Source organism: Petaurus breviceps, unplaced genomic scaffold, assembly GCF_028583685.1.
Source record: "Petaurus breviceps papuanus isolate PSGF00001 unplaced genomic scaffold, PetGlider_PUasm1.0 140, whole genome shotgun sequence".
In the NCBI taxonomy this organism is placed as follows: Eukaryota; Metazoa; Chordata; class Mammalia; order Diprotodontia; family Petauridae; genus Petaurus; species Petaurus breviceps.
In genome coordinates, this window is record NW_027185698.1 from 41,926,497 (window position 1) to 41,941,070 (window position 14,574).

The 14,574-nt window shown below is 40.0% G+C and overlaps 1 protein-coding gene across 3 annotated transcripts in view; it reads right to left on the minus strand.

Annotated features, from left to right (window-relative positions):
* The window catches only part of HTT (huntingtin), a 228,883-nt gene extending 214,893 nt beyond the window's left edge, over positions 1-13,990 (minus strand). For 2 of the 3 annotated variants that reach the window (XM_069070716.1, XM_069070714.1), the window contains exon 1: positions 13,695-13,990. In XM_069070716.1, the coding sequence (XP_068926817.1) occupies positions 13,695-13,903 (209 nt within the window). In that variant the 5' untranslated portion in view covers positions 13,904-13,990. The remainder of the gene's footprint in view (positions 1-13,694) is intronic. The other variant, XM_069070719.1, reaches the window with a different exon arrangement.
* Between the last annotated feature and the right edge of the window lie 584 nt (positions 13,991-14,574).

A 14,574-nucleotide genomic window follows, 5' to 3' on the forward strand; every position in this document is an offset into this window, starting at 1 on the left:
GCAAAATTAAGACTTGATAAGTTGATTACATGGGGTGAGAGTGAGTGAGAAGTCAAGGATGAAACCAAAGCTGTGAGCCTGGGTGACTGGAAAGATGGTGATGCCCTCAACAGTAATAAGGAAGTTAGGAACAAGAGAAGGTTTGCCAGGCATAGTAGAGCACACTATAACCCTAGCTACCAGGAAAGCCAATGCTACCAGGTTCCCTAAAGAATAACAAGGCAGCCCAAGTCAGAAATGGAGCATGTCAAAGTTCCCACAATGATCAGTAGTAAAATAGAACCTGTAAGTAGTTACTATGCTTATAGTCTGGGCTTTAAAGATCCAGACTTTAGAAAAAATTAAAGTCAGGGGTTAGTGGAGTGAGGGTAGTAGAGAAACAATGAGTTCTGTTTCTGACATGGGTATGAGATGACCACATGACATCCAGTTCTATTTGTCCAAAAGGCAATTGATGATGCAGGAATTCAGGAGAGAAGCTAGGACTATATACATAGATAGATATGGGTATCACTTATATAGAGATGATAAGTGGACCTAGGGGAGTTAATAAGATCATAAGGCTACATGTATAAAGGGAAAATAGAATACCTCACAGAGAATTTTCTATTTGCTTGTGGAGACAATAAGAAGCTATTAGAGTTTGCTGGGGGGCAGGGAGAGGAGGTAGGGGGATGTTAGGAAAATCACTTAAGTGACAATGGATTAGCGAGCAGATAGATGGCAATTAAATCCATGTAAGCAGATGAGGTCGCCAGGTGAAGTGGAACTGAAAATTACTTACCCTAAGACTAGGGTTTGACAAAGTATGATCAATACTATCCAAGGGGTCAAGGAATTAAAGGGAAGAGAACAGTATAGAGTTTAAGTGATTCCCCAAAGGGTCAATACAGAAAAAGGAAGGGAGTATAGACTAGGTGGTGTTGATGGCCTGGGAGAGGACTAAGGGATGGAGGGACTGGAGGTCACAGTGAGGATGAAGAATGGTTAGGGTTTTAAGGCATAGGAAAACTTAAATGATAAAAGATTATGATTAGATAATGGAAATTTGGAATTCATCATCATGAAAATAGAATACTTGTAGGTGATATAAGTTCAGGGTTATAAACATCTCTGTGTGTAGTTGAAGTAGAATGAAGATAGGTCATGGAAACTAAGTAGACTGAGGAACTGGGAAGTCAAGGTAGTTGAGGGAACATAAATTTGTATATCAATGACCCCTAGTATGGAACCAGAAGTTGAGGTGGAAAAACCACCAGCTAGGCACTGAATTCAATGGGGAAGTAAGAAGAATGTTCTATAGATGGAAAAATAACAGCCACCACCCTTTACTGCTTTCCCTACCAGTCTTTATTAGTAAGTCAGATGTTTAGTAAAACCACATGCTGCATAATTACTTTTAAAAGAGATATACAATAAGATACCAATTTTCAGGTGCGGCCGATGTTGCTATTTGTTTTATGTGTATAAAATATATTTGTGTATACATATATGTACATACATAAATATGCACATACATAAGCAATATATACACTAAACAATACACAGAACTAAACACACAAGAGCATCCAATCATATGTCATCAATGCTGGTGGTCTCTCATAGCAAAGAAAAGAACTGGAATGGGATTGCACAAGATTTCTGATTAATTATGAAAAGGACCATTTGTATCTGGATAACAGATGCCAGATAAGGAGTTAAGATTTCTTATTCAGAAAGACAAACATCTTCAGGCAATTTTTATTTGTATACTGCTAATATGACAGTCTGGCATTTAAAACTTCACAAACTTCCAAGTCATATTTGTAAAATTTCATAGAATGAAAAACTGCAGTTAGAAGAGCTGGGTCATCCAGTTCGATTTGCAACTGAAATATGAAGCCACTCAATAAAAAACCTAACAATTAGCCATCTAGTCTCTAGCTTGAAAATCTTCAGGAAATTAGAAGTCGCTATGTTTTCAAGTAGCACATTCTACTACTAAATAGCTAAAATAATTAGAAAATGTTTCCTTATATTGAGACGAAATCTGACTCCTGCATCTTTCACCTACCTTCTGTCCTCTGGGGCCAGGCAGAACAAAATCTAATGCCTATTTAAATAGATGAAGATAGTCATGCCACCTCTAAGTCTTCTTTTCTCCAGATTCTAAGCTTCCCTCACTTTCTTGGTTACACTATTCTAGATATATTCCAACTTCTCAATTTCTTTTCCTAAAATGTATCACTCAGAAATGGGCAAAATACTTCAGAAGATGTGAAGCCGGGGCGGCCAGGTAGCACAGCAAGTAAGAGCACCGGCTCCACTGTCGGGATGACCTGGGGATCAAATCCAGGCTCAGATACTTAGCACCAGAAATAACTGGCTGTGTAACCTTGAGCAAGTTACTTAACCCCAATTGCTTAAAAAAAAAAAAAAAGATGTGAAGCCAAGGAAAAGAATAATAGGGCTTGTATTACTTTTATTCAAGTGGCTAGAATCCTTTCCATCTATTGATTAATGTAGCAAAAACATAGTATATTCAGCCCCAAATTTAAAAACCAAAAATAGTTTCATCATTCTACCAACAATTCAACAAAGCTAGTGATTTCTACTTTAAACCTACGTTAAAAAAAAAAATCAAACATTACTCCCATTCTTAGAATGCTCAATAATTTTAATAAAAAGCTAAATTTTGAACATACATCCATTGTTTATATCTTGAAATTGATGCCCACTTTTCAAAAATTTTCTCTTAATTCTCTACCAATCTTTTCCTTCTTCCTCAACTGTTCCAGAGGATAAGCCACCACCATAAATGACACCGTGATCATCAGAATCAGGAAGTTTTAAACAGACAACTCCAGTGTAAACAGATGATTTTAGCAATGCCCTTCATCCTGACACTGCAGAGCTTAATTTCAAAACTGAAATTCAAGAAACAATTATCAAATTGTACAAGACAACTCTCAATGTAATCTTTACCTTTGGATTAAAATCCAGGTTTCGGCATGATTTATGATTCCCTTAACTATTCAAAGAAAAATGAAACAAAGCAAAAATTTGCAAGGCATGGGCTGTATTAAAAGAAAAAGATATAAGGAAAAAAATGAAAGGAACTTAAGAGAATGAAGAAAGTCAAAGATACTGCACAAAGGCACATATATATATTGGTACTGGCAAAAAGAAGAATTAAAAGGGATCGCCAAGGTTTTTATTTATGAAAATGGCATGGAATTTTCATCAGCACATAAATAATGTAAAAACTTCCTTAAAGGGGCAGCTAGGTGGCACAGTGAATAGAGCACGGCCCTGGAGTCAGGAGGACCTGAGTTCAAATCCGGCCTCAGACACTTAACACAAAAACTAGCCATGTGACCTCGGGCAAGTCACTTAACCCCAACTGCCCTCCAAAAAGCAAAAATAAAAATAAAAACACATTACTGATCTACTAAATTATAAGCATTTTGAGGACAGGAAGTGTCTTATTTATATATGCTACCAAATCTCCAAGAGCCTAGTAAAGTAATAGAAGCTTAACGAATGCTGGTCAAACAAAATGGTCAAACAAAACGAGGGGCAGCAGTGTGATTGAATGGATCCAGACTCAGAGCCAAAACACCTGCGTTCAAGTCCCACCTCACACATATATTAGCTGTGTAATCCTAGGCAAATTACATACCCAATCAATGCCCCCATACAAAATAAAGATGCCTTAAATAAAACTGCTAAAAATGAAACATACTGTTAGGAATAAGAACACAACAAAAAAAGAGAGATCATTCTATCCTATACAAAGCCATGGAGTACTAACATCTGGAGTATATAATATGCTGTTCTAGTTGCCCAATTTCAAACAAAGCTGAAGTAGACTTAAGAGGTTCAAGTAAAAAAAAAATCATACAAGGATCTTCATGATGGAAAATCAAAAACAGAGAGACAGATATACTCAAAGTATAAAATTGTGCCCTTATATCCAAAGTCATTTTCATTCAATGGTATCGCTACTTTAATTTAGCACAAAAAAGTTTTAACAGCAGAGGAGTAAGGAGGTCTCTAACATTTGAATCACAGGATGTACTAGAGTTAAAAGCCTGGATTACTTGAGGAAACAAATTACAATCACCCCAGTCACTTGACTGGGATTAGAAGAAATACTTTTGTGATAAAGAGTCATTTCAGCTGAACTGGGACTTTTTCAGGAAACAAGTTTTATTAGAAATTAATCCTTCATATAGGCTAAACCTACCAGTTCCAATGGTTCTGAAGAAGTTTATCATCAACAAAATAAGTTGTTTGTAGCTATGCATTATAAGTATACAGAGTAATAACTGTTGGGAAAACACATTGCTAAATTCAGACATAATTCAATTCCCTTAGTTCAAATTCCTATCTCTACTCAGTCTTACTTAGCCACGAATTACAAATATCTTTAAAGGTAGGATCTCAATACTACCCCCAGAACAGTACCAAGCAGATGAAAGAAACCTGAAGTGAATTTATTGTACAGCAGAATTTTAATATAGTAGAATTTTAATTGTCATATAAAAACCTATTATTAGGAAGCAGAGTAGACTCTATTATTTATGATATAATTAGCATTTCTTAATTTCTCTCCTGAATAAGATATCCATCTGTCTTAACTGGTCAAAAGCTTTTAAGTGATTACAGATCTCTTCTAATAGGCTCTGGTAGGATGTTTGGTAATATACAGGTGATACAATCAGGACAACATAATCCACAAACAGGAACACAGACAGGACCTGCCTAGAAACAGGGAATCCCTCTGCCTTATGAACTTTGTACCTGACACCCTCCTTGACAGTGGCAAACATCTTTGGTGGGCATAAATCCCTCCTGTTTTGTCTCATCTGATAAAATCTCTGTTGTATCCTTCAAATCTTCTATGATTAGAGAAGTCTTTTTCTCTACTGAATCAAATGCTTTTTAATAAATAATCAACAAATCACAATACAGTGAGATTCTATATCTTTTATACCTTTCATTTAATCACGTAACTGGAAAGAGCTGATTTGCTATAACTGTTGTTGTCCAACCATTTCAGCTATGTCCAAGTCCTTGTGACCCATCTGGAATATTCTTGGCAAAGATACCGAAGTGGTTTGCCATCTCATCCTTCAGTTCATTTTACAGATAAGGAAACTGAGACAATTTGAGTTAAGTGACTTACCCAGAGTCACACAGATAGTAAGTGTCTAAGGCCCTGAGACCAGGATTTGAACTCAGATCTTACTGAGTCCAGGCTCAGCGCTCTCTCCACAGTGCCAGTTAAACTGCCCTATTTTGTTCAGTCGTGTCTGACTCTGTAACCATTTCCTTCTCCTGCTCATTTGATGAACTAAAATATTAAATGTGGCTCTAGCATTGCTGATCCATTGAACAAAAGAAAGGACTAGCCCATAAAACAGATGCTTTACTCACAATGAATACCGTGGTATAGGTGAAGAGGTTGTGGTCTAGTGAAAAGCACAAAGGACTGTAAATCAAGAGACTGGCGCTAATTTCCCAGTTCTACCGCTAACTAGCTTCCTGACTACTGCACATCACTTTACCTCTCAGGATCTCAGTTTCCTCACCTTTGTAAAATGAAGGAGCTGAACTAGATAATTTCTATGGTCCCTCCTGGACAAAAAATTTAAGGATTCTAAGCTTTTTGAACACAGATGGAAACTTTTGTGCCTGTTCTATTGATGAATGTCTGTTTTCAAAAAGCAAAAATCACTGAATAAATCCACTATAATACTTGTTCATTTTGTTTCAGTTCCAGGAACTAATATACAATACTACTTGGACATGCTGAGTCTTTAAGACATGAACTGATATTCTACAAAAATATTTTTGCTTGTTCTAAAATAATTTAAATCTATTAATTTTGGAAAGCTCGCCTTAAAGCAACCTCTTGTACAGAATATAAAGGTTTAAAAAAATCCAGGCAATGTCAAATTGGCAGGGGAAAAGAGAAATGTCCTTTTGTAGATTGGGTTTTTAAATCAGAAAGACACTTTGGGCAACTAATGAATATACTGTATGTAAGGCTTTCTGGTCCAAAACTGATAATTTTGCACTAGATAAAAAATATATTAACTATTGTTATTTCCTTCAAGGACAATAGAATAAAGTTTACAGATGGGTTGGGCAGCTAATTTATTCAAACTACAAAGGCATACCATATTTCCTAAAAATCCTCTTCTCCCAAGGTTTTCCAAACATTCTTAGCATTGAGCCAGAAAAATTCTAATTTGTATCTAAGTTTTAATATAGGAAAAAGCAACTTATCTTACCAAAACAAAAAAATGTCTGTCTTCACTGAAACTCTCCAGAAAATCCACAGAACTAGGGCAGCTACGTGGCACAGTGAATAGAGCACCAGTCCTGGAGTCAGGAGACCTGAGTTCAAATTTGACTTCAGACACTTGACACATTTACTAGCTGTGTGACCTTGGGCAAGTCACTTAACCCCAAATGCCTTGCCTTTCCTCCTCCCTCCCACCCCCATCCCGCAAAAAAAAAAAATACACAGAACTACAGACATAGTTGCCTTTTGAATATCAAAAACAAAAGTATATAATCAAAAAAGAGAATTAATGGTCACAAGATGAAGAGTCAATTCCATAATTCAATATACATATATTAGGTATCCACTTAACACAATATACATGGAAGGTATATGAAGTGTATTTTTTTTGGAGGGCTCCCCCCCCCCCAGTTAGAATTAAGTGACTTGCCCAGGTGACACAGCTTTTAAGTGTCTAAGGCTGAATTTGAATTCAGGTACTCCTGACTCCAGGGAAAGTGCTCTATCCATTGGGCCACCTAGCTGCTCCATATCCCCTCAACATGTTTCTTTCTAAGGACTGTCAATATATGGCTGTTTGGCCACATAATGTCCAAAAATAAATGATTCATGAAATACAAGTTAAAAGGAAAAAGATGCTACAGGGCGGTACTACCCCTGGAGTCAGGAGGACCTGAGTTCAAATCCAGCCTCAGACACTTAACACAAAAACTAGCTGTGTGATCTTGGGCAAGTCACTTAACCCCAATTGCCCTACCTTCCCTCCTCCAAAAAGCAAAAAAAAAAAAAAAGATGCTATATTAAAATATACTTCACTGGCCTGAATATACAGCCTTATCACCACCTTCTTCGGACCATAGCCTGAGTCCCACTAGTCTCCAACAGAAGCAACAGTTTCTCCACAGTTTCCAACATCTCTCCTTCGCCTGCATCACCAAGCATAGAAGAGTGTAGCAAGCTTGTGAAAAGAAGAGTCTGCCTTCCCAGAGTTTGTTCAGATTCTGCTTTCCACTTGGAATATTCAAAATATGTTTCTCACAAAGGTGCCTTCCAGCAGACCAGTCACAAAACAGAAAAATAGGCATTGATGGCATATTTCTGTCAAATGAGGTTTCCAAGTTTTTCAATTTAGTTAGGGAGAAAGGAGGGGAGGGCAAGTAAATATTCTCATCTTAAAATCACGGGATCATAGATTTAGGGCAGGAAGAGGGGGACTTTAAAGGTCATTTAAGTCTAGTAGTTTCCAACCTTTTTTTAATCACACATTCCTATCAGTAAAATATTTTTGAATATGTATTCCAATCTATGTATATTTATTTATTCATAAGTTAAATACACATACTACTGAATCAATGCTTTTGTAAATTATAAAACTTACACACAGAATAAAAATGTAAAGAGAATGAGATAGATGAAATATTATTTTCTTCTACAGTCAGTTGAGAGCCACTATAGTTTCTTAAGTAGGAAAGTAACAAGATCAAGTCAATCACTTTGGCAACTGTTCACAGAATGGATCAGAATGGGGAGAGGTTTGAAATAAGAAAACCCAACACAAAGCTATTGGAACAGACCTAGCACGAATAAGGGCCTGACCCAGGATGGTGATCACGTCTATAAAGAGAAGGGGACAGATGTGAGAGATGCTGTACAGGTAAAAAAAAAAATAGCATTTGGCAGCTGACTGAATATGAGTGAGAGTTAAGGAGCTAAGGATAACAACAAACTTAACCTGGCTGACTTCTAAAAGCATGGTGGTGCCTTCAACAATAGTAGAGGATTTCAGAAGAACAGTGAATTTGGGGAGAAAAATAATAAAGATCTTCCTATACATGCCTGCTAATAGAGCCAGCCAAGGAACACAAAGCCACCAGAGTGCTTGCTTTCAGGTTGTCTGGGGAACTGGGTGGAGATATGATGTGGGGAGGGAGGAAGGTAATTTTCCCAAAGGCCCTTGAATAGCAAATGAAATAAGTGAATGAGGGTCAAAGGGAGCAGGGGTCAATGGAAGGAGGTTGATAATTTTCACAGTAGTAGGAGGGGGCAGAGTGGAGTAATGTCAGGGGATGTTAGGTGAAGGGGAAGGTATGGTTGTATTGGAGATTATAAGTAAGATGGGACCCATCTTCCCACCCTCCAAATGGGTGATCCTGAAGCCCATGGACTCCTGCCAGTCTTCCATTTTGGAGACCACTCATCACTATCCGTAGGATAGGCAAGTCATTTAACCTCTCTGAGTTCCAATTTCTTAGCTGTAAAAATGAGGATAATAGCACATGGACACTGTGGGGAAAGGAGTCAAATATAAAGTGCTTTGCAAACTTGAAAGTGCTAAATAAATGTTATTATTATGAGAATGATTTTATGGATGAAGAAAGTGAAGTTTAGAAGTTTAAAGAAGTAAATCAAGTTCATATAAGTACTAAGCAGCAAAGCCAGATTTTGAACCCAGACCCTCTCTTCTGCAAACCTAGCATTCTTTCCACTAAATGTATATTTCAATACTTCACAAGTGTTCTAAACAGTGTGAGTACTCCCTCCACCAAGACAGTGAAAATCCTACTGGCCTTAGTGCCCCTTTGGTGCTTTGTTATAGCCCCCAGAGATGTACCAAAAGGCTGCAGGCCAACCAGTTGATGAGAGGTTTCTCTGAACTTGGCTAAACACAGCTACCAAAATCATCTTCCTAAGGCACAGGTCTAAGTCACTACTGTGCTCAAAAATCCTTCAGTGGTCCCAAAATGCCTTCTGGACAAAATACCAACCCCTTAGGAAACCAGCTGCCTCAGGGTCACATGTGGTCCTCTAGGTCTTCAAGTGCTGCCCTTTGACTGAATCCAAACTTCACAAAACAAATCCCCTTAATAAAAATTTTGTTCTGTAAAACCTGGACTCAGTCAAAAGGCCACACCCAAGGACCTAGAGGCCACAGGTTCCCCACTCCTGGCCTAGCCTTTAAGTCCCTTAAGAATCTGGCTCTAGCCTATCTTTCTAACCTCATCTCTATCTCAAATTATGTTCCTTCTATAGCATAGCAAGGTACTATGTTCAAAGCTGAAATTCAAAAGCTAAAACTAAACCCTGACCTCAAGGAGTGTATAGTTTATATATCCACATTACTCATCACATAGGCTAACCACAAAGGTCTACTAGTGATTTTCTAAACTCACACTGCTATCTCTTGCCTTTAAACATTTGCACTCCCTCCTCAACCCCTTCTCATAATCCTTACTGATCCCTTCATCAAGGTTGAACTTAAAAGTCACAGGCACATGTAAAGCCCATATCAGATTGCAAGCCATCTTGGGAAAGAGGGGGGATTTTAAACTTATGGAAGTGAATGTTGAAAACTAAAAATAAATAATTTAATTTGTTAAAAAGTCACACACACACACACACACACACACACACACACACACACACACACACACACACACACCAGGAAGCTTTCATTGGTCCGCCCAATAATTTAGTGCTCATTTGTTATTCTGTTGTTTTAGTCATTTCCAACTCTATGTGACCCCTTCGGAGGTTTATTTGGCAAAGATATGCTGGAATGGTTTGCTGTTTCCTTTTCCAGCTCATTTTAGACATGAGGAAACTGAGGCAAAGTGGGTAAAATGACTTGTCCAAGGTCACCTAGCTAATAAGTATCGGTTAATGCTCATAGCTTTCTTGGTGGTATTCCTCCCCCTCCCACAGAATGTAAATTTCCAAAAGGCAAGGGAAGTTGCAGTGAAATCTTTCTAATGAAGCCTCACCTCACAGCTCTAGATAACACTTCTTAAATGTTTGCTGAAGTGAACAGAATAAGGATTAAGAAGATTCTAGTTTACCATTCTAAAATGTAACTTGGCACATTTTTGTGTGGTAAAATCTTACAAACTTTAAACCAATGTTTTCTAACAGAGTAATTTTGTACATAGCATCACACACTAACCATACCAAGACCAAGAATCCTCTCAAAGTCTCCATAGAGAAACAAGAACAATGCTAAAGAGTTATTCTAACTATCTACACTGGAAAAACAAAAGTAGATGGAAAACATATGCTGCTCAGTCCATAATATGAAGCTAGATTGACAGTCTATCAACATGCATACCTTAAACACCAATTAAGATAAAAAAACTGAGCCCAAAATTGAACATGAGGAGATTGGGCTATCACACATTTGGATACTACTGAGTGCCTAGTTACTTGCAAATTCCAAACTCCTTTTTGCCACAAATATCTATCCCTTTAATTCCTTTATCAATACTGATAAACCAAACCTAGGAAGAATCAATTTATAAGTAACCCAAATAGGAATGAAAAGATGCATGGCAGGTTTAAAGAAACAATAGCATATTACTAGCAATGACATAAGTATGAAAAGCAGAGTTTAAAATTCTGATGTTCTACCTCACATAAGTAAAATTAGCAAAAATGACAACAAATGAAAATGGCAGTTGCTGGTAGGGTTATGGGAGAATAGGCACACTATGGACTGTTGATGGAACTCTAAATTGATCCAACCACTCTGGAAAACAATTTGGAACTATATTTTAAATATCACTAAACTACACATACACCCTTTGGCCCAGCAATAGCACTATTGGCATATAGCCTAAACAGGTCAAAGAAAGAAAGGAAAAGATTCATATGGACAAATAATGATAGCAGTACTTTTTCTTGTAGCAAAAAAACTGGTAACAAAGTGGGTATACAGTGATCAAGGGAATGGTTTAACAAATTGTGGTATATGAGTAAAATGAAAAAATAGGAGAATGAGAAATATGAATATGACAGATTTGGAGAACCCTGGTAAGATTTCTACAATCTGATACAGGGTGAAATGAGTAAATACAAGACAACAATTTATATGATTACCATAAAAATGTTAAGGAAAAAATAAAAGATTTCAAATCTCCGAACCATGCAAAGACCACTCATGACTTCAGAAAAATAAAGAAGCATGCATCACACCTACAGGCAGAGAGGTGATGGACTAGAGATGTAGAATGAGACAATTTTAGATATTGTCAACATGTTGATGTGTTTTGCTTTACTATTTTGTTGTTGTTACACTTAAGGGCTTTTATTTGGGGAAGAAGTTACAGGTTACTTCCTAAAAATGGAACAAAAGCTTAATGGCCAACTAGTTAATGATATGCTTCTCTAAACCTAGCTAGGCTATTCACAGCTACCAAAATCATCTTCTTAAGGTAGAGGTCTTGGTGGAAAAAAGATGCAAAAAAGAATCACTTACCCTTACTGATAAAAAAAAAAAAAAGAGCATCAATATAACATTTTTAAAACATACAGAAGAAAACAGCTCTGAAGGGGATACAAGCCGGGCAATTTATTACTACCTTCTTAAATTTAATATATACTATTTTTCAAAGCAAACTGCCCATAATGGAAGTTCAGCTTCATATGCAAACCTGTCTTCTTTTGTGTACTGAAAAATTTTGTGTCTGTGGAAAAATAACTTTATAATAAAAATAAATTTTTAATTTAAATAGTGTTCTAAATTAGCGTCAGTGACTAGAACAAAAAGGTGGGCCAGTTGTATAGCAAAAGTGAGACACCAAAGATGGATAATTCTACTGCTCCCCCAATATCCTTACACACTACAAGAACCAGAATCAAGTGCCCAGTACATCAGACAGATTCTCTAAGGAGGCTTTATGTGAAGGTGCACAAGAATTTACAGGATGAAAAGGGGTTTTGCCTGGCAATGGTGAAGAAAGGACTTACATCGATGAACATGTGGGTCTAACAAAGTAGTTGAAGTAATATTGCATAATTATTTTTCAGTGAATTATTTTCTTATTATTTACAATGATATTACTACAAAGGTACAAGCCTATGTTCAGGTCAATATTCACTGACATCATCCTTACCCCTTACTGAGGCAAAACTTCCCATCAAGTCCTCAACTTTCATAGTGGCCTATATATTTCTGTTTTAATTAAGTAAATTCTCAAGAATACAGAGTAGTAGACAGCTAGGCAAACAGTCTATAAAAGGATGACATTTGTGACATTGTCTTATTTATTTTATCCCTATATGTGTTGTCTTCCCCTGTTAGGATGTGAGCTCTCTGATAACGGAGACTGTCAGTTTTCTATCTGAAACCCCAGTGTTTGGTAGTTAGCACTTAAATGCTTTTTCATTCATTCAAATTGACATGTTTCTGTAATTTGCATCTCAGAATTATCGTTATGTGCCAAGTTCAAAGGAGTTAAAAATAAGATTGTGAAAGTATATTCACGACCACATGGTACTAGTCTTTTAACAATATAACTTGCTCCCAGAAACATTTTTCTTTCCAAGACAAAAAAATTAAACTTCAGGCAATTTTTCCAACAACTTTCACTACTACTATCTCTCCTTTATTCCAAATTAAAATTCCAGGACTAAGAATAAATTCATCTCATTTTTATTATTATGTACAACCTATCCAAAGTCTTACAGACCAAAATGAAAAGTGAGAAGTTGGGACCCTTCGTTATCATCATCATGGTCATCATGTTGAACCTGACTCTATGGAATTGAGTAAAGAAGCCAAAATTTTCAGGTCTAAAAGTCACCCCTAGGGTTCTCTTTATAACGTATCCTCTACTGGACATTCTTTGACCATGCCATTAGCTTCCTAAATGTTTGAACAATTAACTCCACCTAAAGCTTGGGCACTGACCACAACTTTTAGATTTCATTCAAATTCCTGAAACTTCCTTCCCCCTTCAAACTTGGACAAGTGGCAGGCGACCTAGGAATCTAGCAGAAAGCAGAGACTCTGTCCGCGGGAGATGAGGGGAGATGAGGAGGAGGAGAAGAGGAGGGCCGATCATCTAAAATACACAGAGACGGGGGACCTATCTTAGGTCTTCAAGGGAAGGAACGGGGAGAGAAGCAGGTCCATTTCCCAGACGACGGTTCCGGGATCTTGGAGGGGCGTGAGAACCTCTGCTCCCACAGGACTAGAAAGGGGGTTAACGTAAGGGATCCCCTGGTCTCCCTGAGGGCTGGGGGAGGGGAAAGGATGAGGAGACTGCAAGGCACCCACAAGGGATTTCTATAAAGTCCCAAAGAGGCCAAAGAGGTGACAGGCTGACCATGCCCTGTCGGGGTCAGGGCGGCCTAGGAGGGGGACAGGACGTCAGGGGCCCAGGATGTCCCCTCAGATGGGGAAGGAGGCGGGGCGAGGCCCCCTCCCTCCTGGCTGGGAGATGACAGGCTGAGGGGTCCCCGCGTCCCCTCAGGGCCAGGACAACAGGTGCTCCGGCCCCCTGGGGTGGGGAGGGCATGGGAGCCGCCCCCCCGCCCCACTTTCTCGGGGTCAGAGGGCAGCCCACGCCGGGGTCCCGGGAGGGGCCAGGGCTCCGCGCTCTCCCCGCCGGCGCCAGCCACTCACGGTCGGTGCGCCGGCTCCTCCACCCCGGACGGCCCGGGCTGCTGGGGCGGCGGCGGCGGTGGCTGCTGCTGGGGCGGCTGCGGCGGCTGCTGCTGGGGCGGCTGCGCCGGCGGCGGCTGCGGAGGCTGCGCCGGCGGCGGCGGCTGCTGTTGCTGCTGGAAGGACTTGAGGGACTCGAATGCCTTCATCAGCTTCTCCAGGGTGGCCATGGCGGCCCGTCAGCGGGAGGCCCCGCGGATCCCGGCGCCAGCCCTGGGCCCGGAGCGGCCCCCTGCGCCCTCCCCGGCGGGCCCCGGACTCTCCCGCGTCTCCGCGACCCCGCTCAGCAGCCGGGAAATGAATGGAACGCTGGGCAAAGACCCGGGACGGCGCGGAGCGTCGCCGCCATCTTGGAACTGTCCCGGCAGCCCCCGCGACGGGAAGCGGTCCTCGGCGCGGGGTTAGGCAGGGAGGAGGCACTGACACTGACGAGAGGGGGCGCCGCGGGGAGTGACAGCGAGGCAGAAACTGCGGCCGCCAATCGGAGACGAGAGGCAGCCTAGGCCCCGCCCACCCCCTACGGGGCGGGGCTCTACTGTAACACTGGCAGCTGCCAATATAGGATGAACTTAGTTCTTCTACGTCAAAACGGATTAGGAGATACCCGGGGAAAGAGGGACTCTGAAAGGTCATTTTGTCCATTCCTCGGCCTCTGGAAGAGACTAAGCCAAACCTGTCCTGGAGTCTGCCTCATCTCCAGAGAACTTCGAGGCTACATAGCAGTCCCAAGAAGGAACGAGTTGGGGATTGGGGTGCTCATTGTACATAAGGGGAAACTGAGGCTGAACAAGTTGAATTGGCCCGAGTCTAAGTGCTGAGGCCAGGGTTTGAACCCAGGTCC